The sequence below is a fragment of the Martes martes genome (assembly GCF_963455335.1).
Source record: "Martes martes genome assembly, chromosome: 8".
In the NCBI taxonomy this organism is placed as follows: Eukaryota; Metazoa; Chordata; class Mammalia; order Carnivora; family Mustelidae; genus Martes; species Martes martes.
The window spans coordinates 102,706,880-102,734,260 of NC_137895.1; the positions used below are offsets into that span (position 1 = coordinate 102,706,880).

Consider the following 27,381-nt stretch of genomic DNA (forward strand, 5'->3'; position numbering starts at 1 on the left):
ACTATGCATTACTTTTTTTAGTCTAAGAGAAGTTTTATATTAACAAAAGTGACTCAAATACATATTTTCTTCATATTTCAAAGTCTATAATTTTCTATTTTTCTACCCTCTTGGAAACCCAAGGTCAGAGCCCTCATTTGCTCAGTGAGCTGTTGTGTGACCACGGACAGATAAATTAACCTCTGAGGGACTTAGTTTCCTCTCTTGGAAAGTATGGGTAATAACAACGATTTTGTCCAATTGTTTGGAGGATGACAGATAGTATTTGCACAGCTCCATCGCCCCACACATAGTAGATGCTCAATAAGTGATAACTGTAATGAGCATTCCCCTAGGTTGGGAAGTACTGGCTGGTGCACTACAGGACAGCTCCAGATTTGCAGGCTCCCTCCCAATGCACCTGGGAGAACAGAACTCTTCCTTCCAATAGTCCCCCCTCTGCCCTCTTTCTTCTTAGAGCAGCAGCCCCCAGCACTGGGCTAGTAAGTTGAGGGAGTGCTCTGCTCCACACAAAACCTGAACCTGAAAGAGACTCACTGACACCATTATTCTAGAGTTATCTCCTAAAGCCTGTGCTAGAAACTTCTTCCTCTCAGCTGATGACTTCTCTAAACCCATGAAAAATGCTAGATGTATGTATACAGAAAGAGAGAATGCCTTCTGCCTCCAGAGACACAGCATCTGCACAAGGTGGTGTACTTCAACACTGCCCACACCCTGCGTGAACATTTGAACGCTGCTCCAAGAACCACCCTCCACGCTGAGCTCAACAATTCTTATTATTATCTCAAGAATGAAGCACTGAAAAGTGAAGAAACCTGCATTCCAAATGTCGCCCCAAACATCCGCATAGCATATAAACTGCCCCTACAGTGTAGCAGGCTAATCAGCCTAGTGGACTGGTCAGAGGCTTTTGCAACAGTTGTGACAGCTGCTGAAAAAAAAATGGATGCAAATTCTACAACCTCAGAAGAAAGCAATGAAGTTAACAACGCATGGTTTATTAGAGCTTTTTCTGAACTAGAACTTTTAGGATTTATAAAGCCTCCCAAACAGAAGTTTGACCACGTGGAAAAGCTGACATGGGGAGGCTGCTAGAAAGCCAAATGAATGAAGCCAGAAGTATCACATTAAGCTTAAGAGAAAAAGGAGACCATATTTGCATATTTGCATATTTGCATACCACCTGAAGACTGTTGGCAAGAAATGTGCAATCCTTGTGTGGTGTCTGATCAGAAAGCAGACTGTTAACCCCAGACAGGAATATATCAAATATACCTTTGGAGTACTTTGGAGCCCAACAAACAACATGCTTACATTGTAAGTAAAAGCTTTCCCACATTATCACTGTAATTTTCATAGTCATTACTAAATTATAAATTGCTCTTGAGCACAAAAAATATTCTGTAGAATATTAAATTAAAAAAGTCAAGCCCCAGCTGTATATCAGATACGGTTCTTGTTTTCTAAAATGTATAAAAGTGTTCAGACATACAGATCCAAAGAAGAAAGATGAAAAGGAAATAAAGACAAATTTATAATTATCACCTCAATGTGGTCAGATGATGCACGCTATTTGTTTATTATTTATGTCTTTATGTGCTTTGGAACATTTACAATGAAAAATAAAACTTAAGTATTAGTTATTCATTTGTTTCTCCATGTAGTCCTTAGGGAGAAGATGGCAGGAAAGATATTTCTGTCAGCCCCTGTGCTCCCTGAAGGCCCAGCTCTCTCCCAGGTCTTGCCTCACCTCCTTGTTCTTTCATTTCATTCAGGCAAACTCGTTGTTGGCTCCCTTTGCTCCCAGTCCTCTGTTCTCCTGTAGTCATGTCCTTTGGATAGTCTCAGGCTTCTCGACCAGTGAGAGTCCACTTCACTCACCTCCTCAAATTCCACACTTGTCAGGAAGACTCCTAAGCGTGAGGCACGAACTGAGAACCTTCTCCACACACCCTGTCCACACCTATTAGCCTGATTCCTGAGCTGCTTCCCTTTCCATACCATTCAAGTTTATTCAGTCAAGTATCAGATACATGGAAACGAAAGACAGGTAAAATGGAGAAAACCGTAAAACTCAAAAAAGGCATTGTTGTGTACATACCCTTGGTATGTCTAGGTCATGCATGAGAATACAAAGTCCCAAAAGGCAACAACAGAAAGGGATTCAAATTGACCTTTCTCCCTTTTTTCTGACCCCTGCAGTAGGAGGCAGGACAATGTGTATCTGAAAGAGAAGAAAAAAAGGTATGCCTTCTATGAGGACACTCGCTCGCTAAAGAAAAACACTATATTATAAGGTGCCCTCATGATGGGAGAGAAGAAACACCCAGTCTCAAGGTAAACCAAACCCTGCCCCCGGAGCCATCCCTGCAGGGAGCTTATTTAATTTGGCTTTTCTAGTCTCTGACTCACAGATGTACTTAAACTAACTCACTCTTTCTCTCTCTCTCTCTCTCTTTCTCTCTCTCTCTCTGGCTGTCCTCTAATACACTGTTGTTGTTTTTTTAATTCCCAACTGTGGCTTAGAACTGACCTGCATGCTCAGTCTAGAAGTTCATTTATAAACACCAACACCAGTAGTGTGATGGCAGAATCAAAGTTATTACTTATTAAAATAACATTGTAAAGGAATGCCTGATTCACTGTAAATTTTCTTAAAAAAAAAAAAAAGAAAACTTGGGATATTTGTTTCTCTTCTTGTTGCTATTTCAGGGAAAATAACTACCAAATGGAGTTTTCCCATATTCAACTTGAAAGGGGGCGGAGAGTGGGGGTGGAAGTTGATCCTTGTTATAACATTAGTGCCAACAGTTGGCCTGGAATAAGTGTTCACAGCCAGATTTTCAAATTCCAGTAACCAGGAGCCCGTAATGAAAAGACTCCTACAAATCTCTCTCTTTGCTCTCTCTCTCTTGCTCAGGCTTTTGGCCAAGAAGAGCAGGAACCTTTGATCTTGTCTGGAGCCCAAATGATCTAAGGATGGGTTGGAGACAGACAAGACTCTTGCAAACTCTCGACTGGGTGCACTTATTCAAAGCATGTCTGGGGTGATGTCTCTCCACTACTGGATGCCAGACCACTCCTGCCTAGGGCCAGAGCAAGTGGGATTTCAGAACTGTTGCCTGTTTATTCTACCATGTTGCATTCAGGGAGGGACCAGCCAACTGGTCTATTTGCCCAAAGAGGCTCAACCCAACCACAGCCACCCTCCCTCAGGCACTTTGGCAGCTTCCTTAAGAATCTCCCCTCCTTGCCTTTTGGATGGAACTGGTCCTGACTGCTTTTATTTTTCCAAACCCCTCTGTGCATAAACAGGATGTTTGGAAAGGCTCAAGATGGCCAGGGGTCTGCCGAGTTGGCCCTTGATTCTCACTTGGAGAGCAGTGTTGGGCAACATCGGTGGAATTGCTTCTGCCTGGATGCTGCCCAGAATAGCTAAATCCTCTCCTCCACCCTCTCTCTCCCTCTCTATCTTTTTCTTTCACTGAGAGAACTTGGTGACAAGGAGTTCACACTGGTAGGGATGAGGTAGAAGAGACGCCTTCATTTTTTAAGGGTGTTTCTCGTGGGAGGACTTAAGAAAACTCCCTGCTCCCAAAGCGTTCAAGGAAGAAAAGTGAGTCCAGTAGGTGGGAACCCTAGTCCCTTTACAGAGCTCTTCTCAAGATCCTAAGGGCTAGAAAGATCCTAAAGAAAAATCTTCCATGGAAAACAGCTTGCCCATGATTAAAGTTGTACTGGGCCAGGTGTTTATGCGTAAAGACCCACTGCTATCCCCTCCTGACTGAACAAAGAGATGCACAAGATCAGATTATCCCACTGATCAGTAGCAGCCAGTGTCTGCTTTCCTGGTGCTGAGTTAATCCTAAGTGCCAAAGTCCTAACATCCAAGAAAACCTCAGGCTCAGAGAGAAAGCCAAAGCCTTCCTGCAGGGAGGGAAATAAGACCAGCAACAACCACAAATAGAGGCCTTTTCTCAGGGCCCTTTCACTGCTTCCCTGCCTGGCCAATCCCCAGACTTAGCTATCAACATTTTTTTTTTTTTTTTAAAGATTTTATTTATTTATTTGACAGAGAGAGATCACAAGTAGGCAGAGAGGCAGGCAGAGAGAGTGAGAGGGAAGCAGGCTCCCCGCTGAGCAGAGAGCCCCATGCGGGACTTGATCCCAGGACCCTGAGATCATGACCTGAGCCGAAGGCAGCGGCTTAAACCACTGAGCCACCCAGGCGCCCAGCTATCAACATTTTTATACTAAGCCATTATTTGCCATTGCCAGAATTCCCTGAGAGCTACCCAGCACCACGTGGCCCCCTGTAGAAACTACTGGAAGCAAATATAGTCCTCTGCCAACCCCCACTCCTTTCACCACCCTGCAGGATCTAGTGCCCTGCTGACCCCGTCCTAAAGCATGCAGGTACCACTGCTGGTACCCACACAGGCTACACCCGCAGTCACACCTATCCTGAAGCATCCTCCATCACCCAAACTGGCTTTGTAGTCATCACCTCTGTTACCCTTGAGCCATGCTTTTCTGTCCCCTTAGTCCATGTCCCCTGTTTCCTAAGCCATGCTGAGCAATTCAGGAGTGAAGTGTTCCAGCCCAGAAAAGCAAATCAAGGCTTGGCAGACAGCCCATCCCCAGGGTAGCAGCTCTGCCTGGGACCCAGTGTCTGGTCAGGGTGGCAGGATTCAAGAAAGCAGAGCATGGGTGCCTAGAGCTTCTGCACTGCAAAATCTGTGTCACCTGTCCTGCCCCCAGACCGATCTGTGGGGATGGATAGCAGCAGAGAGGGGAGTCCATGAAGGGGCTAGAAGGACAGATTTTGGAGGAAAGGAGTGCCATGGATTATAAAGCTAGAGCTTTGAGTTAGTCTTGGATTCTTTTTACTGTACCATAGTCCTAGATTTTTCCCTTCCCTCACAAGCAGAGGAAATGGAAAGTACATGTTACTCCACTCCATGTCCGTGAACTCCATCTTCAGCAGAACTGCCCTGGAGAAAAGCTCTTGAAGATCAAAAGGTCACTAGGAACTAATTGTTGAAGATTTTTGCAATCATGTGAACCACTGTGTTCCAGTAGGAGCCCACCAGACACTGTGGCTGGGCTGCTGTCCACCCAGCCATAGCTGAGATCTCACAGCCAAGCACAGTGCATGTGCACACACACATGAGGAAAAAAAAAAAGATTCCCAGGAAATTGATTTTGTGGAAGACATTTAAAAACATTTGGCAAATTTTCAACAACATGGATGGACCTGGAGGACATTATTCTAAGGGAAATAAGCCAGACATAAAAAAGACAAATGTGGTCTCATTTATATGTGGAACTAAAAATAGACTCCTAGAAACAGAAAGTAGAATGGTGTTTGCCAGGGGTCAGCGAGTGGGAAATGGGGAGGTGGTGGTCAAAGTGTACAAAGTTTAAGTTTTTCAAGACAAATAAGTTCTGGGGCAATACAGCATAGTGCCTATAGCTAACAATACTATGTTATATACTTAAAATTTTTTAAGAGGGTAAATCTTTTCTTAAATTAACATATAATGTATTATTTGCTTCAGGGGTACAGGTCTGTGAATCATCAGGCTTACACATTTCATAGCACTCACCATAGCACATACCCTCCTCAATGTCCACAACCCAGCCACCCCACTCCTCCCCGCCCAGCAACCATAAAAGGATAAATCTTATGGTAAGTATGCATACCACAAATAGTAGTAGTAGTTATAATAATAATAACAATAGTAAAAGGGGCAAGAAGAAACTTTGTGAAGTAATGAATATGTCTATAGCCATGATAGTAGTGATGGTTTCATGGGGGTATACTTATCCCCAAACTCATGGAGTTTCTTTTTTTTCTTGATGAATACTTCATTATGCAAATTTAAAATATCATGACTTTTTAGAAATGTAACATTGCCACCACTCACTGAGTTTCATATATGAAATATGTACATCTTTTGACATATCAATCATACCTCAATGAAGTGGTTTAAAAAGAAACTGGCAGAAACAATACATGGACAAAATTTTTATTTAAAAAACCTGAAAGCTGAGGCACCTGCATGGCTCAGCCGTTAAACATCTGCCTTCGGCTCAGGTCATAATCCCAGAGTCCTGGGATCAAGCCCCGAATCCGGCTCCCTGCTCAGCAGGAAGCCTGCTTCTCCCTCTCCCACTCCCCCTGCTTGTGTTCCATCTCGTGCTATCTCTCTCTCTGTCAAATAAATAAATAAAATCTTTAAAAAATAAATAAAAAATAAAAAACGTGAAAGAAACCCCTTTGATTGATTGTTTAATGGAGAACCCAGAGCAATAAATTGACAGAGACCACCCACAGTAGGTTTCAGTAATGTTAGGGTAGTATTCCCAACAATTTCCCAACAGATATTACCTTGGGGATTCAGGAAAAAAATCAGAATTGTCAGGAATTTTCATAAATTCCTCAAATTGTAAGTTATTCTTTAGTATTTTTAAAATTTATTATACTCTTTACTTGTTATTTTGGATTTCTCAAAGTTGTTCAGTACATGAGAGATATTAAGCTTAGTAATATTTACAAAATCTATAGGCTATAACAAATATTCAAACCCTATAAAGTGCCAGCCAACATCACACGACATTTGTAATACTCAAGTAATGTAACATTTGAGACTCCTGGTGAGAGGTTAACTAGGTTAACAGCACTTGTCAGAATCATATGTTGAAATTGCCAATTTAAGAACATATTTTGCTCCCCAAACTTCGTATTCCTCGGAATGCCATAAGATTTGTATGAAGTACACTATGCATAAAACTTAAGATGTATTTTTATTTGTAAGAATTCCTTACCAGTAGAAGCAAATAGGTCACACACACACTTAATCATGGCTATTGCTATATGCATGACAAACTGATTAGACTGTGGCTTTTTTTTTTTTTTTTTCTGCTCACTCCTGTCCTGGTTTCCGAAAATATACCCTTAACCTTGGACTCTGTCAGTGTTTCCTGTTCCTGCATTCCACTGGATGTCAGTGGGTTCCTTCAAACCAGTAACATCTCTATGTTACTTGCCAAGCTTTAATTCTTGCAGGAGAATTATAGACCTCTTTCTTGTCTTCCCAATTTTTCAACTGATTTTTCTTGAAACTTAAAATTTGCAAAAATGCAGAACTTTCCCAAGCACTGCTGGGAAGGAATTCTTATATGGAACGCTAACCAAAACATGAAGTGGCCCCAATGGGAAAGCCTACCAGCAAGCTGTCTGGAAGCAGACATAGGGATCTTGGTGAGGGGAGATTAAATAGGACTTGGGGGCTGCTACCAGCCCCAGGACAAAGCACCTGTAAAAATAGGAAAGCACAACCCACCTTCTTCAATTTTGTCTCAGTTATGAAATGTATTAGAAGCAGAAGCCACCAGTCTCATTTAGTAGCTAATGATGAGCCTTTAAAGAATGGAAGGAGATTGACAAGGTGCTTGGAAAAGGTAAGTCTTGACCTAGCCATCATGACTTGCTAGAGAAAGAAGGAAAATAAACTATACCCATTTCTTAACTTGTCATAAAGTTAACTTTTTGCCTAGGTCTCTTTGCTAAGGAGGTTATATATAGTATAATACATTTAATCTCAAAGATAACGCCCCTCCCCCCAATCCAACATAGAGTACTTCGTAAAATCAAGGACACCCTCTTATATACTCATATAAACAGAGTACAGTGATCAAAATCAGGAAAATAACATTGATACATTACTGTTGTCTGATCAATAAACTTTATTTAAATTTCATCAGTCATCTACTGCTGTTCTTTATAACCAAAGGAAAACTAATTTCCCCTCAGGCCCAGATTCCTGTCCAGGACCACATGTTACATATAGCTGTCGAGACTCTTTGTCTCCTTTAGTCTGGGGAAGTTTCTCCGTCTTTCTTTGTCTTTCATAACTTTGACACTTTGGAGCACACAGACCATTTGTTTTGGAGGAGATTTATTTGGGCTTAATTGTTTCCTCAAAATTGTAGATTCAGGTTCTGTACTGGGGGCAAGAACCCCATTGGAAATGATGTTATCTTCTGTGTGCATCTTATCAGAAGGCATGTGACACTCATTTGTCCTGTACCTGGTGATATTAGCATTGATTACTCAGCTCAGATGGTATCTGTCAGATTTCTCCACCATAAAATTACAGTTTTCTCTTTGTAGTTAACAAATATCTTCTGGAGGGTTACTTTGATACTATATATGTATTCTGTTTCTCATCACCCATTTTTACACCCATTTAAGATTCTTACCTGAAACAATTTTAACTATAGGTTGTCAAATAATTTTCTAATTCCAGATTTCTTCCTACATTTTTTTAACTGGCAGCCTACTTTAAGGAAGAGCTTTCCCCTCTCCCTATGCAATCATTCATCTATCTGTCCATCCATTCCTTCATGGGTATGAACTCATGGATTCTTATTTATTCTATGACTTTTAATCTATATAATAAAAGCATTATTTATTTTAGTGCTCAAATTTCCCTAAATTTGGCCAGTGAGAACCCCTTGGATCTGGCTGCTACAGATTGTGACATCACTCTTGGAGCATTTCCTTATTTTCTAGCACAGGAAAATGTCTAAGACCCCAACCCTAAAATCAGCCATTTCTCCAAGGAGCCCTAATTCTTTTACTGGAAAATACTCAGAAACCAAGATCTGCATGCTGGATTCTGAGTATGCTCAGAATGAATGAAAATACAGAAATGTAAGTAGGTTAACTTGTTTATGTTTGCACTCCATTTTGGATTTCCCTTTATCCTTTTTGGGTTTGTATATTTATGTTTTGAACATAACGTGAAACATAACATGATTTTAAAAGTCTAAATTACAGAAAAATGTATATTTTGAGAAATGTCACTCTGCCCACATCCATTCTATTCTGTTTTAATCCTCAATCATTTCCATCCTATTTCCAACCAGTACCACCCATAAGAACTGATCTCACTAGTTTCTGGTTTATTCTTATGTTTCATTTTGCATAAATGAACAGATATATGTGTATTTTCCCTTTATCTCTTACCTGAAAAGTAAAAACTAAATATGATTTTCCTTTTTTTCCACACTGGAAATCATTCCATATCAGTTCAAAGAAATGTTCCTAGTTCTTTTCCAGAGCTGCATAGTACTCCATTGTATGGGTGTATTCAACCACTCGCCAATGTTTGAACATTATAGTTCATTTCCAACATTTTCCAATTAAATTCAATACTGCAAATAATTCATTTACACATAAGTATTTTCTTATTCTTTGGAGGTGTGAATTTCTCAAGGTAGAATTGCACCAGAAAGAAAATGTGTGTATAGTTTTTTTAAGATTTATGATTTATTTGAGAGAGAGAGAGAGAGAGAACACACACGTGTGCATGAGTGGGGTGCAGGGGCAAAAAGAGAGAAAGAGAATCTCAAGCAGATTCCCTACTGAGAGTGGAGCCGACCTGAAGCTTGATCCCAGCATCCTGAGATCATGACCTGAGCAGAAATCAAGAGTCAGACACTTAAATGACTGAGCCACCCAGGTACCCCTATAGTATTTTTAAATACTGCCAAATATCCGTCCAAAATGACTGTACCAGTTTGCATCCCTATCATCAAAATATGAGATTACCTGTTTCCCACAACCTTGCTAACAGAATGTGCTGTCATACTCTTTAATTTTCACATATTTAAGTGAAAAATTATCTCAGTATCATTTTAATTTGCATTTCTCTGATTGAGATTAAATATTTTTTCATATGTTTAAGGATATTGCCAATTTTTTACCCATGTTTCTTTCTTTTTTTTTTAAACCCATCTTTCTATTGGGTACAAATTTTTAAAAAAAGAAAGCTTTGCTATGAATTGCATTTTCCCTTCAATTTTCTATGAAGAATCTAGAAGTTATACCTTTGCTTACCATTTATCCCATTCCTTAATTTTTTCATCATAAGACCTTACCTATGATAATGTTTTAGTTCTTGATATGGATTTGGTCACTGTGAAGGTTTTATCAAGCTCTACACTTATGACTTATGCACTTTTAAAAAATTAGCTGATTTAATTCTGTACTAAATTATCAGTGTCTTGTCTGCCTAATGCCTAATGGAAGCCTAATCATTCCCAGAGTCATACCCCAGTAGCACTGACATAAAACTAAAAGGAGGGGCACCTGGGTGGCTCAGTGGGTTAAGCCTCTGCCTTCAGCTCAGGTCATGATCTTGGGGTCCTGGGATCGAGCCCCGCATCGGGCTCTCTGCTTAGCGGGAGCCTGCTTCCCCCTCTCTCTCTGCCTGCCTCTCTGTCGACTTGTGAGATGATCTCTCTCTCTCTCTCTCTGTGTCAAATAAATAAATAAAATCTTAAAAAAAAAAAAAACTAAAAGGAAAAGGTGACCCTCTTAAAGAAAGGATGTTTGCACATCCTTGAAAGGTGAGCCCACAAAACAACATACACATATAACATCCTACCTCTTCTCCTATCATGGTGCCCAACCACCGGGACTTTACCAAAATATGCATCCCAAGATATAACTTCCCAATTTACCAACTAGGGGAAAAGGACTTATCCAGCAGACAACAGTAAGGACCCTTGGTTTTAAGTTTGTGCCTATGATTCCTTCTTGGTATCCCAGTAAGTGATGCTCCTCTGTTTCAAGCCTCAATTTCTCCATAATATGCAGGGAGAATAGAAGAAATAGGTAGTAAAGTCTATTAAGTGTTTTAAGCTACTTAAAGACTCAGATGGACTTGGACTTTTCTACCATTCTCTATGCACTGTACAGAGCTGGGATTAGTGGAGACATGTTCTCTCCTACCCTCAGCCTTCAGAATCTCTTTGGTATGGGAGAGATTGAGTAATCCAAATAAAACTGCTGTGGGGGGTTGCTGGAGGAATTTTTAAAGATTGCTTGTCTATTTGCCGCATCTTTCAGGACACTTCAGGAAAGGGGAACAGCAGGGGCCACACACCTTCAGAGAGCTGGTGCCACCTGAATCATTGTCATGCTGCCAGACTGAGGATGACCCAGCGTCTCCCATGCAGCAGCCCCCAGGATGTCTGGGGAGTCTCTGAGCAGACGGGCTGGGGGAGGATGTGTGGGGCAGATGGCAATAGTAGTTGTCAGGCATGAAGACTAAATAGTGTTGGCAGAAGTCAACGATAGACTTCCACCCTCCTAATTCTGTCCCCACATAGCAGCCAGATGATGGTGCTTATTTTGAGGAGTTTCCAATAATGGCATTTGATATATATCATGACTTTACAAGGGAAGCTGGGGGACAGTTTCCTCACCCATCTCCAGCCTGGACATTTTGACACATGCATGGACCTTACCTCCCCACAGCCTGTGTGTTGCAGGCCTAAGTCACAGTAAACATACACACCTACTTTCCTGTTCTCACCCTCTTCCACTTTGACCAGCATTAGGAGTAGAAGCCATTCCAGGGGCAAGAACTGGTATCCCAAATCAAGGCTCTCTGAGGATCACTGGATGTTAGTTTGATCCCCAGTTTCACATGGTATACTGTATTGTCCACGCTTGTGTGGTGCAGTTCTGAAGTACAAGCACATAGATGCCCAAAGTGTCTTTCTTCATCTCCAGACATCGCTTGGTGGCTCTGTTCATGACAGCTCTTCCCTGGATGGGAGAAGAGACAGAGTCAAGGTATTGAAATGCCCTCATCTCCCCTACTCCTGCTCTTCCTGCTGTGGTCAGTGACACACTTGAAGGGTCCCTCAATCTTCAGTCAGTCATCCAGAGGAGAAATGAAGCAAAGGGTAGAGTTAGACCACCCAGTGTTTTCTTCACTAGTACCATAGCAAACTAACCACAGACCTAGGAGTAAGCAAGGCAGTGCTGGGTTTCTGTTATCATCCACTTCTCATGAGGCTGAAACATCAGGGAGGTGTGACTGCCTAGGCATGACACATCTTGGAGAGCCATGGTCCTTCTCTACTTGACCTTCCTTTCCACATCTTCACCCCTGAGCCCATGAAACCTATCAGGATTCTCCCTCCCTCTTCAGTGAGGCTCAGTGGCCAGAGGAGCAGAAGCTACATTCAGGCATCTCAGCCTGTTTTTTCTACCACTGCTGGTTGGGGGGGTGGGATGGGGAGAGAAGGGCAGTTCCTACCTATTCTGTCCTGGGGGCTTCACCACGGTTACTACCAGAAAGACTATTGGCTTAGGAGTCAGAAAATCTGAGCTAAATCTCTACTCTGCCACATACAACAGAGGGCCCTAGGCAAATTACCTAGCCTAAGTCTCAGTTTCCTCATCTGTAAAATGGGTTTATAGTTAATATTGGGGTTAAAATTAATATTAACTGAATAAAATTAATTGGCTGATATTTTTTTAGCCTCTTGTGCCTGACATGAAAGAGGTGCAGTAGATTAGTACATCTCTGCCTCCTCCCATCCTAATGGGGGAAGGAGAGGAAGGGTCATCCTTCTCTTTGTTCTTATGTTTCACCTAGACCTTATGGCTCAACAACTGTCCTCATGCCATCTGTCCTGGTGCTGTCCTCGTCTCCTAGCCCTCCCATTCCCTACACCCCTCTCCACCACTTTGCAGGAATCGCTCACAGAATCTGTTTCGGTGCCTCCACGAAGTTGTTCTCCCTTTATCCCCGCTGCCCTCTGCTGTCATCCTGAGTTAACAGCCTCCCTTTAAATGTCTAATGAGAGACCCTGATCTCACAGTCCCACTTTGGGATTTATACTACCAAGCTTTCCGACACCAGGCAGGGCTCCGCCAGTACGTCCCAAACCCTGCTTCCTCTGATTTCTTTCCATTACAAAACGCACTCCCAACTCCGGCCAACACTGCTCCCTTGAACTTGCTGCCCTGGCCACACTGGACTCCCCCAGGTGCCCCTCCCCAGTGTTGGCAGTCACACAGGTTCTTGAACTCCTCCTCTGACCTCCACTTCTCCTCTCCGTGGGCCCTGCTTGTAGCCCCCAGGGTGCTCCTGGAGAGGGTCCACCAACCAAGCAGGCCTGGCCACAAATGTGCCTACAGCAGTCCGGCTTAAAATGTGGCTTACTCCTTAGGGTTCCTCTTCCAGACCCCCTCAGCACTCCTTATCCCTTGTCCCCACCCCTTGATGTTCGCTTTCACTAAATGCCCCCCCCTTTTTTTCACTTTGTTGAGCCAATCACACTGCCAGCCAGCCCAGCCCCTCCCCCAATGGCCTGGAGTGACCCTCTGGACACTGCTTGTGGGTGGTCTCAAAGGAGCTGCCCTGCCTCTGTCTCTCCTCCTAGCAGCCCCTGTGCTCTGAAGTGGATACCAGAGAAACACTTCCTGTTTAACGTCAGTCTTTCATTTCTCCCTCTGGGCAGATTCTTTTTCTACTGACTTCTTTTTTCCCAATATTAGGGGGGGAAAAAACCCTAACTCTACCGTCCTTTTTTTCCCTACCATCTTTTTAACCAAAATTCAGGGCTTTTCTCCCTTTCAGGATCAGACTTCCCAAGCAATGAGGTGATAACGACAGTGGATAAGATTCTGTGTTTGAATCTGGACATTTAATCTGTGTGACCTTGGTTATAGTATTTGACTTCTCTGTGGCTTAGTAACTTCATAAGTAAAGTAGAGCTAATAATAATATTTCTCTTACAAGATTTATGTAGAGATTAAATTAGATAATGCCTGGTACATTATATGTACTCAATAAATCTTAGCTATTTTAATGTATTATGTTTTTTTAGATAAAGTCAGTGACTTTTTTTTTTTTCTATTTTCTTTCCACTTCCATGTGACATGTCCTTTGGAAGTATTCTTTAAGCCTTCTTCAGACTATTCTCTAGTTTCTTTTACATTGTGTTCATCTGGATCTTATATATTTTTGGTTTGGTTTTTATTTGGGGGGTGCTGCCCATTGCTTTTTAAGGAATTTTTGGTTTTGTTTATTTTCCACTTTAATGGAAGGAATATGTGCTCCTTCTTTTATTTCATTTTATAAATTTATCTATTTTATTTTTTTAATTTTGTTTTATTTTTTCAGTGTTCCAAGATTCATTGTTGATGAGCCACACCAAGTGCTCCATGCAATACGTGCCCTCCATAATACCCACCACCAGGCTCACCTAACCCCCAACCCTCCTCCCCTCCAACACCTTCAGTTTGTTTCTCAGAGTCCACAGTCTCTCATGGTTCATCTCCCTCTCTGATTTCAATGGGGGGTGTTCCTTCTTTTAACTTGGAAAACATATTTCAAAAATTAGAAGCACTTGTAATAGGATAACATTATATATATAGTTTGTATACCCTGCTTTTTAAGTTTAATACCATGGTTTAATATCTCATGTGCGTTTTCCAATTTCATTAATATTTGAAAACATACTTTTTGAGGATATAATTTGAATGACTATGTCATATTCAGTTCAATATTCAGGGGATACACAGAAATCTCCCTTACTGTTGGACATTTAATTTTTCCTAATATTTTGCTATGATAAATATAAGATATTTTCTATATTAATTTTCACTCACACTTTATATTATTCTTTAAATATTGTCTTAAAAGAAAATGAGAAGACTATACTTTCAGGGATCATTTCTATAGTTTGTTAAAAGAAAATGAGCACCATAAAAGGGTCATAATTAATTTGGGAGCTCTGATTAGTGTCACGGTTTTTCATACAGAAAGCTAAACTGCCTTCTGTACCTGTGCCCACTAGCATGACAGCATCCCCACAGGTGTCTCTTCCTTTTTATTTCTTGAACACTGACTGTGTCTGGTCTCCTCATTCTCACTGCCTCTCCCAGAGCTCTTCTTTGTGTCACTCCCTGCAGAAGACTTCTGCATGATGACCTCTACCCCAACTCTCCATTATTTCAGCTACCTCTCTACTCACAACTCTGCTCCTCATTTCAAAGTCCAGATGTTCAAACTGTGTCCCTTCTCAGTCACTGATGTCATCTCTCTTGTGGCTTTCAGAAGTCATACCTCCTCCGGTTGACTCAAAACCTGAATCATGGAATTGAAAGACAAAAGCATTATCTAATCTTATCTCCCTCTCAATTCCGAAAAGTATCTTTGGTAGCTTTTTAGCAGATGAATGTGTAAGTCGTGCCTACAACTTTCTTACCTGAAAGAACTGCGTTCCCAAGATAAGGTGGATAGGAAAGGCTAATACAGAGTGAATTGACTCATGAGCTACATGATCCCCTCCCTCTTCAACGTCTGGGCTTCTTGACGCAGTGACCTGAAAAGGGACCTGGGTTGGACATTGGAGAAGTGGGCAAAATTCCCCTGCATGTCCTGCAGCTCCAGACCTCACACCCAGCCAGAAGCTATATTCTATCAGCAACTTCCCCCAGCTGAGAAAGTGATCTTTCCAAAATTCTCTTGGAAAGGCAAACCTGAAAATGTTTGGGATGTTATAATTGTTTCTTTAACATAACTACTATGTTGAATTCCCGGGAGATTTAGGATCAAGTAAAGATGTTAAAGGAATCAAACAAATAGTATTTGTTAAAGATTCTGAGTAGAGTTACTATTTTTAAATACCTGCTAAGTTTTAAAAACATTGTCTTACAGATGAACCTTGTGATACCAATTTTCTGAAAAACAACCTGAGGGTTTTGAAGGGGCGGGGTGGGAGGGTGGGGGAACCAGGTGGTGGGTATTAGGGAGGGCACAGATTGCATGGAGCACTGGGTGTGGTGAAAAAACAATGAATACTGTTACGCTGAAAATAAATAAAAAATTTAAAAAAAAATGTGTAATTGGATAAAGTTTGTGAAGTCTTACCAAATTGCAAACACTTTTGAAACATATAATAGAATTTAAGAATCATTAATTTAAAATCAGATAATTGACATGCTTAAGAAAGAAAATTTAATGTATTAAGTTTATAAATACAGTATGTAATGTTTAAGGGGATTTATTAAATTGTAAAGTCCCCTTTAAAGTTGCTAAGAGGGTAGATTTTAAAAGTTCTCATCACAAGAAAAAAATGTTTTTGTAACTATGTGTGGTGGTGGATGTTAACTAGACTTATTGTGATGATCTTTTTGCAATATATGCATACATTAGGTACATTACATTATATGCATGAAACTAATATAATGTCACTTATATAAATAAATTAATTAATTCACTATTGCAAATAAGTTTATTCTTAAAAATTTGAAGAGATGGACCAATTCCTCAAAAACCATAAAACAAAATTCAATCAACATGAAATGAATGATCTGAATAACCCTGAACCATTAAAAAATTTTCAGTTTGAACTCCAAGAAGATGGCCTGCCAGGCTGGCACATGCCCTGTGCACACAGGCCTAGAAAGCTGTCAGGTGGGTCTGAATGCAGGAAGTGTGCAAAGAGCAAAGCATCCATGCTTGGGTGTTCCAAAGCAGAAACCAGGTTCACTGAACTTGGCTTCAGGCTCAGGGGATTGTGCTGATAGTTTTGAGTAGAGGCAGGAACTTATGGGGTCCACACAAGACCAAAGGGTTTTTAAATATTTTAATTCATGGTTTAAAGGCCCCTGGAAAAGAAACCTCCAGGCCCATATATTTCCACTGGAGAATTATACCAAGCATTTAAAGAAGGATTAACACCGATTTAAGACAATCTCTTCCAAAAAATCTCTTCCAGAAATGCCTCTTTCAGAAACTGATCTATTCTAAATTTTTGTCAACAGGACAAATTTTATCAACTAGAAAGAGGAAACACCTCCTAGCTCACTTTATGAGGCCAGCATTACCCTGATATTAAAACCAAAGATAGTACCAAAAAGAAAAAAAGAAAAGAAAAAAGCTGCAGGTCATTATCTCTAATGAACTTAGACACAAAAATCTTCAACAACATAAAAGCAAACCAAATACAATAAAGTATAAAAAGAAGTGTACACCATGAGTAAGTGTGATTTATTCCTGGCACATAAGGCTGTTTCAACATTAGAAAATTAATCAGTGTAATCCATCATATCAACAAACTAAAGAAGAAAAAACATGATCGTATCAATTGACAAAGGAAAAGCATTTGACAAAATCCAACTCACATTCACAATAAAAATATTTCTTAGCAAGTTAGAAATTCAGATAAATTATATCAATTTGATAAGGAGGATGTACAAAAAATCTACTGCTAATGTATATGCAAAAATGGAAGACTCAATGCTTTCCCCCATGCATTTGGAAACAAAGTAAGGATATTCATTCTCACCACTCTTATTCAACATAGTACTTGAAATTCTAGCTAATGTAATATGGCAAGAAAAACAAATAAAAGTCATGCAGATTGGATATGAAAAAAAAAGTGATTGTTAAAACCTGATAGGTTTAAATAAAATAATAAGATTTCTAAGCTGAATGTAAAAGCTTAAAGAGAAATGATAGGTCTTTAATTTAGAACTTAAATAAATTTATATTAATTTTTAAAACTAAGGTAAACCTGTGATAGTATTTTCTGCACAAAAAAAAGATACTGCTAAGGATATTGAAAACTCACATTTAGCACACTCAGCCTGCCTATCAAACATGCTCTGCTTGGTGACTGCCACTGACAGAAAACTCACCATCTTGCTAGGCAGCCCATTATTCTGTAGAATAGCTTAAGTCATCAGGCTATGAGAAAGACTTCCCCTGCCCTTATGTCAAGTTGAACTCTGCCTCCTTGATCTAAAGTCACTGGTCTCAATTCTGCCCTCCTGTAGACACTGAACAAATCTAATTCCTCTTCCTCATGAAATCAGCATCATCTTTTCTCTAGGCTCATGTCTCTAAGCTAGTACCTCCAGATTTGCCAATCTTTCATTTGTTCGACAATTATTTATTGAGTGTGTGCCATGCTCTAGGCATTTTGCTAGATGCCAGAGAGAAAACAACAAAACCCAGGCCCTGTCCTCCACCTCACAGTCTAGTGATGAAAAGATGCAAGTGAGGAGATACTTAGAAGTAATCATGAGATAAAACCTGTGGGAAAGGCCCTGAGAGCACAAATCACTCATCCTCATCCTCTGGAGTCACAGATGGCTTCTCAAAGAAGACAGTGTTTAAGGCCAGAGGAACATTTTTGTAGTTGGCCCAGTAAAGAGGTGGGAGGAGAGGGAGCAATACATACACAAAAGCCTAAGATAAGAGGGAGCATAGCCTTTCAGAGAATTATATGTAGGTCCATGTAGAGCAGGAAGTGAAGAGCAGAAACACAACTTACCACCTTCCTCCTTCTCACTGATATTGCCTAATTCAAAAAGACTTAATCTAGGATTCAAAACCTCTCTGAAATTGTAAACAAAATTGTGCACATCTGTGCATATATATGTTTTCCTGGAAAGAAGATTTTCAAAAGAGTTATTAGCTTTAAGTTAGGAGTAAAAGAGTTAGATTGATCCGTGTCTATCAAAATATATCCCCTGAACCTAAAACAATACCAGAATGTTCAGAGATGCCATCACAGACAGAGCATTGCCTCCCTTCATCAGGACATCACATATCCGCCAATGTGGATAATGCAGCCCCATCCCACAGCAAATTCACATGTAGGCTATAATCAGTCAAGTCCCTTATGTCATTGTCTTGTGAATTCTGCCAGATTCCCTCCACCCTGTTCTTAGTCAATTGATACTGAAATCCAAGTCAGGCCTTTACACTAGTCCCTATCAATTCCAGCCCAGGGCTCCAGATTCTCTGATTATCATTAATAATAAAACTAATCAAAACCACAATGAGATACCACCTCACACCAGTGAGAATGGCTAAAATTAACAAGTCAGGAAATGACAGATGCTGGTGAGGATGCAGAGAAAGGGGAACCCTCCTACACTGTTGGTGGGAATGTAAGCTGGTGCAACCACTCTGGAAAACAGCATGGAGGTTCCCCAAAAGGTGAAAATAGAGCTACCCTACGACCCAGCAATTGCACTACTGGGTATTTACCCTAAAGATACAAACGTAGTGATCCGAAGGGGCACGTGCACCCGAATATTTATAGCAGCAATGTCCACAATAGCCAAACTATGGAAAGAACTTAGATGTCCACCAACAGATGAATGGATAAAGAAGAGGTGGTATATATATACCATGGAATACTATGCAGCCATCAAAAGAAATGAAGTCTTTCCATTTGTGACGACATGGATGGAACTAGAGGGTATTGTGCTTAGCAAAATAAGTCAATCGGAGAAAGACAACTATCATATGATCTCCCTGATATGAGGAAGTGGAGATGCAATGGAGGGGGTTGGGGAGTAGGAAAAGAATTAATGAAACAAGATGGGATCGGGAGGGAGATAAACCATAAGAGACTCTTAATCTCACAAAACAAACTGAGGGTTGCTGGGGGGAGGGGGGTAGGGAGAGGGTGGTGGGGTTATGGACATTGGGGAGGGTGTATGCTATGGTGAGTGCTGTGAAGTGTGTAAACCTGGAAATTCACAGACCTGTACCCCTGGGGCTAATAATACATTATATGTTTATTTAAAAAAACTAATCACAATGGCTAATATTTATTAAATACTTTCTATGCGCAGGCACCATGCTAAATTCTGTATACACACTATCTCATTTAATCCTCCCAACAGGCTCGTAAAGTAGATATTCTGATCTTCATTTTATAAATTAGAAAACCAAGTATCACAGAGGGTAAGAAATTTGCTGATGGGGACTGAACTAGGACTGAACCGAAACTCTTCACTGTTAAGCTAACCAGATTCCAATATTGCTTCCCTTACCCACCCACCTCTGCCAACAGACTCAGTGTTCCATGCCCAGTTTCATTTTTCAGTCTTTTCCCTACACACTGCCACAAAGCCAATCCTTCTAAAACACTATCAAATCAAATATGAACCTTAAGACTGTATTTGAATATGCTTATCCTTTAAAAAAAAAAGACATGTGACTCACTGGTTTAAAATCCCAATATATGTGCAGTCTGTTTTGGGCTGCCTTGGAACATGGCTCTAAAGTGGGCTTCTCCCCATCACCAGGATCTGTCAGGCAGTGGTCATCAGTGTGTGCCTCTTCAATCAGTGGTCCCACATAGAACTCCCCAGTTAGGTGATAGTAGACATTCTAAAAGAGAGCAAAGGAGTCTGTCATGGATACAGTCAGTGGGGCAGTCTTCAACCTTATAAAGGGCATGAAGACTGTTCTTGGGTTCCCTAGGCACTCGATCACCATGGAGAACTGAACTTTCCTAGGTAGCAATGAGTTACTCCCCTTTCTTTCTCCCCAACCCCCAGTTAACTCTAAGAAGAACACCAAGCTTGAGAAGGGGGCACCAGCCTGCCTGCTTCTGTACAAGGGCTCCAACACAATCATGACTTGCCTAGACAAGGGAGATTATCTTTGAAACACACACACACACACACACACGCACACACAAACACACATCCCTGAACTTCAGAAGCTATCATCATATGGGCCTGTCAAGAAACCTTTCCAGTTCTTAATCTGATACTGTCTTGCTTGGTGAGCTTGGACAAGTGGGTTGTTTTTGTGCCTCAGTGTTTTCATTTGTCGGGTGGAAATGCTTATCTAGCCTACATACCACCAAAAGTTCCCTGTGAAGGCAACATGCGAAGTAACAAGATAGAAATGAATATTCTCAAAGGGAAAAGTTCCTGGGCTGCATCACCAGTTCGATTCTTCTATTCTATGGAGAAACTTCCATTCAGCCTCTCTCTTCTCTAGCTCCTATTTCCTTCTCCACAGAAGAAGCCACAGGAAGCATCACCTGCCTACCTTTCAGGGCATACCTGGAGTGGTGAGAAGATGGTAGAGACAGTGAGGGAAAGGGGAAAAATGGGGTAGCTGTCAATGAAAATAATACCATTATTATTGGTATTACTGGTATTATTACTATTGGTATTACCTGAGGTAACTGTCAATGAAAATAACACCATTGTGAATGAATGTGACATGGCATGCTTTCTACCTATCCTCCCTGTACCTGAAGTGGAACTGTCTAGCTCTGATCCCTTGAAAGGACTTGGAAGTGCTTAGTTAAAAGGACAGGTTTGGATTTCACCCTTACCCATTGCTCAGGATGCTCTGATCCTACCTTCTATCATCTAACACTTAGTCTGAATCTGACAAGGGTTGCCAGGAGCTGAGCCACAACAGACTCACCCTGGGGCAGGGGAGATTGTGGAAGATACCTGCAGACTGTATTTGTGACAGTAATACATGACAGGGGTTTTGCTTGAAATAAGACTCTGATCCAAGCAGATATTTTCATCCAACGTGTTTTTCATCTGAAAAGGCAAAACACACAGAAACACCATTGGAAAGAGACAGAAAACAGGGCCCTCAAGTCTCCCCAGGTCATGCATTTTCCCCACTACTCCAAGGGTGTCAGAAACTACCAACCAAAAGGAAGCAAGGGTTTGGGATCTTGGGAGCCATTTTCTTTGCACTAGACAAATGGTCCTGCTGTGATGCTCCTTCCTAGGTACACCCACCCATCAGACAGTCACAGCGCATATAGAGAAGGGGGCCAGACCAGATACCCTAGTTGGCTGAGAAATCAAGAGGTCAGATCTAGGACTGCAGTTTGCAAAGTAAAGAACCAGAAGCAGAGTCAAGAAGAAGAAATGGGTTCTGGGGAGCAAGAGACAAAAGGACACTGAGAGGGCCCAAGGGCAAAAACCTGAGAAAGGAGTTAAGGGATAGAAAGATAATCCTGAGCAGGATGGATTTTGGAAATGCTTTTCTGAGCTGTCATGTAATTCAGGTCCCGTTGTCTTTTACAGCCAAATATTTTAAATCTGAGATGGAATTTCATGATACATACTCTTCTGTAGCCCACAATGTTGTGGATTGGCTTCAGGTTTGGATAAACATTTTTCAGATACCAGTCAAAAGTTTTCCATTTCAGCTTCTTCCGGAGTGCCATTCTGGAAGAAATGTCTCCAAAATCGATTCCAAAGTTCTATAAATAAAACATGGAATATTTCTATGCCTTGTAACATCCTTGACTCCACCAAAGGGTATGAATGACGCATGAGGGAATGAAACATTTTCCTGATAGCCTGGAAGGTAACCTTGTTAATTATAGCTTTTCAGGGAAAGTGGGAAGAGCTTAAACCCTAGTAATCTCTGCTGACTTCAAAGGCACTTGCAAGGCCTGCATAGTACGGCCACTCGGGTTTATTTCCCTTCATGAGCAAGCTAATGGAGACTGCTCCCATTTGAGATAATACTTACATCAGTAAGACACAAAATATTCCTCATGATAGCCAGAAAAGACTTCCAAATGGAATATTCTGGTAGCAAGATTTAAAGGTTGAAGGAGATTTTCTGCATGTGTTATCTGTGGGGATAACTTGATTATTATAACAAGATAACTTGTTATCTGTGGGGAATGCTTGAGCTCAGAGCTGTAGCTCAATGGCAGAAGACAGCATACCATGCCAACCTCAGGAGGCTAGCCTTAGCCAAGAAGGCCATCCTCATTTGTGTGTATCCAGCAGTGGTACAGTCCCTACTCCCATCATCCCACATCCCATCTGCCATGTCCCAATCAAATCCTGTTGTCCAGCCCTGCCCCACAAGGAATCTCCCAGTATAGATGATGCATGAAGAACACGGACTCTAGAAGATTCCTTGGTTTGAATCGTATTTCTGCTCCTTATTACTTTATCACCTTAAACAAATTCCTTTCAACGCTCTGTGCCTCAGTTTCTCCGTCTGTAAACATGGAAGAATAAAAGCAAACCCTACCTCATAGATATGTCTCAATGATTAATGGCTGCCTGGAGCATAGCATTTCTGCATTAATGTTAGGTGCCATTATCATTGCACCAGCAGGACTTTATGCTAATTTTTTAGAGCAGGGATGGCACTTTCACTTTATCTCTCCCATTTCCTACTCTTACCACTCCCCTCCTTCATTCTTCCCTGCTTCTGTTCAATTCCATGACAAACCTGGAGAGGGATGTTCCAGGCCAAATAGACCATGTGTTTGTATTCATCCATCCAGATTTCAGCCACTCGCACAGCATTACGCTTCAAGGCAACACTCTGATCCAAGGCATAGGGCTTGTGGTGTCTCTCTAGGTGAGCAATCCTGGAGCAGGGTAAGATCTCAATTCTTCCTCCGCACTGCCACACCTGTAAAAGAAGAAAAGAAAGTCACCTGGGAAGGCTAGGCCCATGACCAAGAAGCATCATAGCTTATAGACTCACGGAGGCCATATTTTGGAATCATTTTTAAAGAATGTAAATTCAGTCCTCTCACTCCCATTTCAATGTGCCTTCTCAACGTACCTACCTACCTAAGACAACCTTTATTAGAAGTCTACCAAAATGCTTCTCTCCCATTGTTCACATAGCTCCCAAAATCCTATGTCTTTCAGGAAATCTTCTGAACAGACCAAGAAATGGTTGCCTCTGTTCTATTATCCTTAAGAAAGTATGAAAGTCCTAAGAGGCACCACACACTGAGCCAGTCTCACTAGACTTCATCTCCCAAGATCCCCTCTGTCCTGCGTGCCAGATATAAAGCAATGTGGCAGATAGACTCTCAGGGGTTCCCATGATCCTTGCCTCCTGGTGTTCACTCCCCTCCCTAACCCCCTCCCTTTGAGTATGGGCTTGTGATCTCCTTCTGGCCAATCGAATATGTCAAAGGATGTACATGATTGCATGTGTGCAATTACACTATATAAGACTGCAGTGTCGGGGCACCTGGGTGGCTCAGTGGGTAAAGCCTCTGCCTTCAGTTCAGGTCATGATCCCAGGGTCCTGGGATCGAGCCCCGCATCGGGCTCAGCAGGGAGCCTGCTTCCCCCTCTCTCTCTGCCTTCCTCTCTTTCTACTTGTGATGTCTGTCTGTCAAATAAATGAATAAAATCTTTAAAAAAGACTGCAGTGTCATTCTGGTTAGAGACATGCTGTCATGTTGGTTTGGAAGAAGCAAGCCACCATGTTGTGAGCCACCATGAAGAAGAGGCCACAGGGCAAGAAACTAAGGGCAGCTTCCAACTGATAGCCAGCAAAGAACTGAATGTTTTATCAGTCTGGAAGGCTTCAAGGAACTGAGAGTCGCCAACAACCCCATGAGCTTAGAATGAGATCTTTCCCCAGTCAATCCTAAATTAGAACCTAGCCATGGCCAACACCTTGACTGCACATTTGTAGACGACCCTGCTAAGCCATGCATGGACTCTTAATCCACAGAAATTGTGAGATGGTGAATGCACCTTGCTTTGAATCACCAACTTTGTGATAATCCTGCTACACAGCAATAGATAACTAATGTGAGTAATTCTTGACTAAAAGATATCATGACTTATGATAAAATGACATAACTATAAATACTCTTCTTTGCCATCCTGACAGGTACAAACTTACTTTTCAGGCCACACATTCTAATATTTGGCTTAAAAATATGATCTTCATCCAGATAGATGATAGAATGATCTATTGATATTAGATTGACATAATGGCTCCAGTGTCTTCTCTTCATGGTTTCCCAAGAAATGTGCAGTTTCTGGGAGTTAATTAGCCTAACAGTGGTTAGAAACCAACTACCTTCATGCCCAAGGAAGCCTCTGAGATAAGAGTGAGCAACTTAGGTCATGCTGGTTCTGTTATCCACCTGAAGGGTCAGTCTCCTTATCTGACTTTCAAAATTTTTTCATGCCTTCTTCTACTTCTGAACCCACAGAGTCTCCTCCTTCATTCCCCAAAACCCAGAATAGCACAATGACGAAAAGTCAGGCTTTGAAGCCAGACTGGCCTGTGTTCAAATCCTGATTCTATCTCTGAATACCTGACAGCTAGGGGCAAAACACTCCCCATCCTGAGTCTCAGGTGGCTTATCCACAAAAAGGCATAAAACTGTCAGGAGCATGAAATGGCATAACAAGTATTCATAAATGTCTATGATTTTTAACTTGAAACAGCTCTTTTCTTCCATTATTCTCCTGACTTTCTCTTCATTAGTTTCCAAAATCATGTGGAGGTTACAACTGATTTGTTTTCAGATTTTATTTTCTGAAGCCAAACATCTAAAATTTCAAATACAAATTCACTCCAATTTCTTTAGTTGCTGGTTGTTTCTGATCCACAGGAATTCAGAGGAGAAAAAAAATGGCACAAAAAATCTCAAATTCAAGTGAAAAGATAAGTCATGATTGCCATTTATGAAGTAACATTAACTATTATCCTTAACGAAAAGTTTTCAAATTCTACTTTTTCAATTTATTCCCACTTGCTAAACATTCCTCCATTCTTATTCTGTGTGTGTGTGTGTGTGTGTGTGTGTGTGTCTAACACAAAGAGGGATGTGAAGCTTCTGTTTATAATAACAATGACTTGCTCTGTGGCAAATGTTACCCTATTTTTTTCATGAATTTAATCCTTACCACGTAGGCATTAATATTATCCTCATTTAAGTAAGTTGCCCACATTTACCAGCAAGTAAATGACAAAGCTGGATTCTGAATCCAGGCAGTGAGCCTGTTAAGCTCCGACAAGGAGTCAGGAATACACAAGGTGCCCGAAAAATGCTGGTTTTTCTTTCTTGAGCATCAGCCCCAACAGTCCATCTCCATTTATACAGTCCCACGTGCACTATCACTGCCATGCCTCTAGATGTCAGAATAAAACACCCCATGCAGTTCTACTATTCCCAATGATCCGTCATTGGAGAAAGGGAGATCTTAACACGTGCTGAGAGGTTTTAAAAGGCACATAGTCACACACACAAACTAAGGAAACTAGATATGGGTAGAATTGTTTTATCCAAGAAAAATAAAAGAATGGCCTTTCCCTGACACTTCCTATATCTCAGGCAAAATCTGTGAGAAAAGCACAGAATGTTAAAAGAAAGAGGATTTCTTGTGGAAACTAAAATATCGGAGTTCAATATAGAGTAGGGGAATGGAAACAGAGAGGCGGCAGCAGAAGAAAGAGAAAAAAAAAAAAAACCATGGGGAACTCAGAATGGTAAGAAGAGCTTGGGGCCCTAACTTGGGGAATTGGAGTTCCAAACTCATGGAAGCAGTGGTAGGTAGGAAAACCTCAGCCATAATGTAGCTAGGGTCATCCTAGGACTTTGCGAAGTACCATGCATAAAATGATTATTTCTGCATTTATATTTTTGTGCTAGAGACTAATTGTACACTCAATACCTATTCCTTTCTACATTTATTGTTGTAGAAGAAATAACTGCACACATAAGCAACAAGCTGAAATCTACATTTCCCAGACTCTTTTGTTCACCAGTGGCCATATGACCAGCAGTGGCCAGTGGGATTTGAGGGAAATAACGTACACAACTTTCAAGTAGTGGCCTTAAAAAGAAAGCATGCTTTGTCTCTGCCCCCCCTTCCTCATTCTAATGAATAGAATACAGGTGTGGTGTGGAGTACAGCAGAACCACAAGATGGAAGAATCTTGGTCCCCATCACCCTGAAGATGCCATCTCAATCCTGAACTGCTCATGTCCAAACTGTCGTGGAAAAAAGAAATCAATTTCTATCTTTTCTAAACCTGTTATTTTAGTCTTTCTCATAGAAGCCAAACAAGAATTCTAATTAATGTCTTTATAAATCATTTTAAAATATTGGGAAATGGAGAGGAGAAGTGAGTTGGGGAGAATCGGAGAGGGAGACAAACCATGAGAGACTATGGACTCAGAAGCAAACTAAGGGTTTTGGAGCAGAGTGGGATAGAGGCTGGGTGAGCCTGGTGGTGGGTATTAAGGAGGGCATGGATTGGATGGAGCACGGCGTGTGGTGCATAAACAATTAATTATGGATCATGAAAAAAATTAATTTAATTTAAAAAATATTTATTACATTTTAACAGTGCCATTATCCTTATGAAGTAGATGAAATAAGGATGCTTCTATTCATTTCATGAAAGGGAAAATTGGTCAAGACAGCCAGGCAGAACAATAGTTTTCTCTGTCCAACTATTACTGTGGCTTAAGGTATAACCCAGATAGAGGCTCAAACTGTATTGGTTAACACAAAAATGTGAGGTCCTGTTTAGGTCTTAATTGGGTATAATATCTAGTTCTAGGGTCATCAGTTCCAAGTAGAAAGGAATTGAAGGGAGTAGGTCTGAATAAACTTTAGAAAATATCTCATGCTTCCAGATACTGTAATGGACTAGAGATCACCTGGTCTCAGGCATAGAATTTCAGGAATACTATAGAATTTCAGTATTCAAAAAGAATACCCAACTTTTGTAGCAACATGGACAGGACTGGAAGAGATTATGCTGAGTGAAATAAGTCAAACAGAGAAAGTCAAGTATCATATGGTTTCACTTATTGGTGGAGCATAACAAATAATATAGAGGACAAGGGTAGATGGAGAGGAGAAGGGAGTTGAGGGAAATTGGAAGGGGAGGTGAACCATGAGAGACTATGGACTCTGAAAAACAACCTGAGGGTTTTGAAGGGGCGGGGTGGGAG

The 27,381-nt window shown here is 41.1% G+C and overlaps 1 protein-coding gene across 1 annotated transcript in view; it reads right to left on the reverse strand.

The window, feature by feature from the left end:
* Positions 1–27,381, reverse strand: part of GALNT8 (polypeptide N-acetylgalactosaminyltransferase 8) — a gene marked incomplete at both ends in the record, with an annotated part of 117,368 nt that overhangs the window by 66,310 nt on the left and 23,677 nt on the right. Inside the window, 4 exon segments of the mRNA XM_080810288.1 lie at positions 19,850–20,021; positions 21,110–21,205; positions 21,745–21,882; positions 22,878–23,063. Of these exon segments, the coding sequence (XP_080666414.1) occupies positions 19,850–20,021; positions 21,110–21,205; positions 21,745–21,882; positions 22,878–23,063 (592 nt within the window).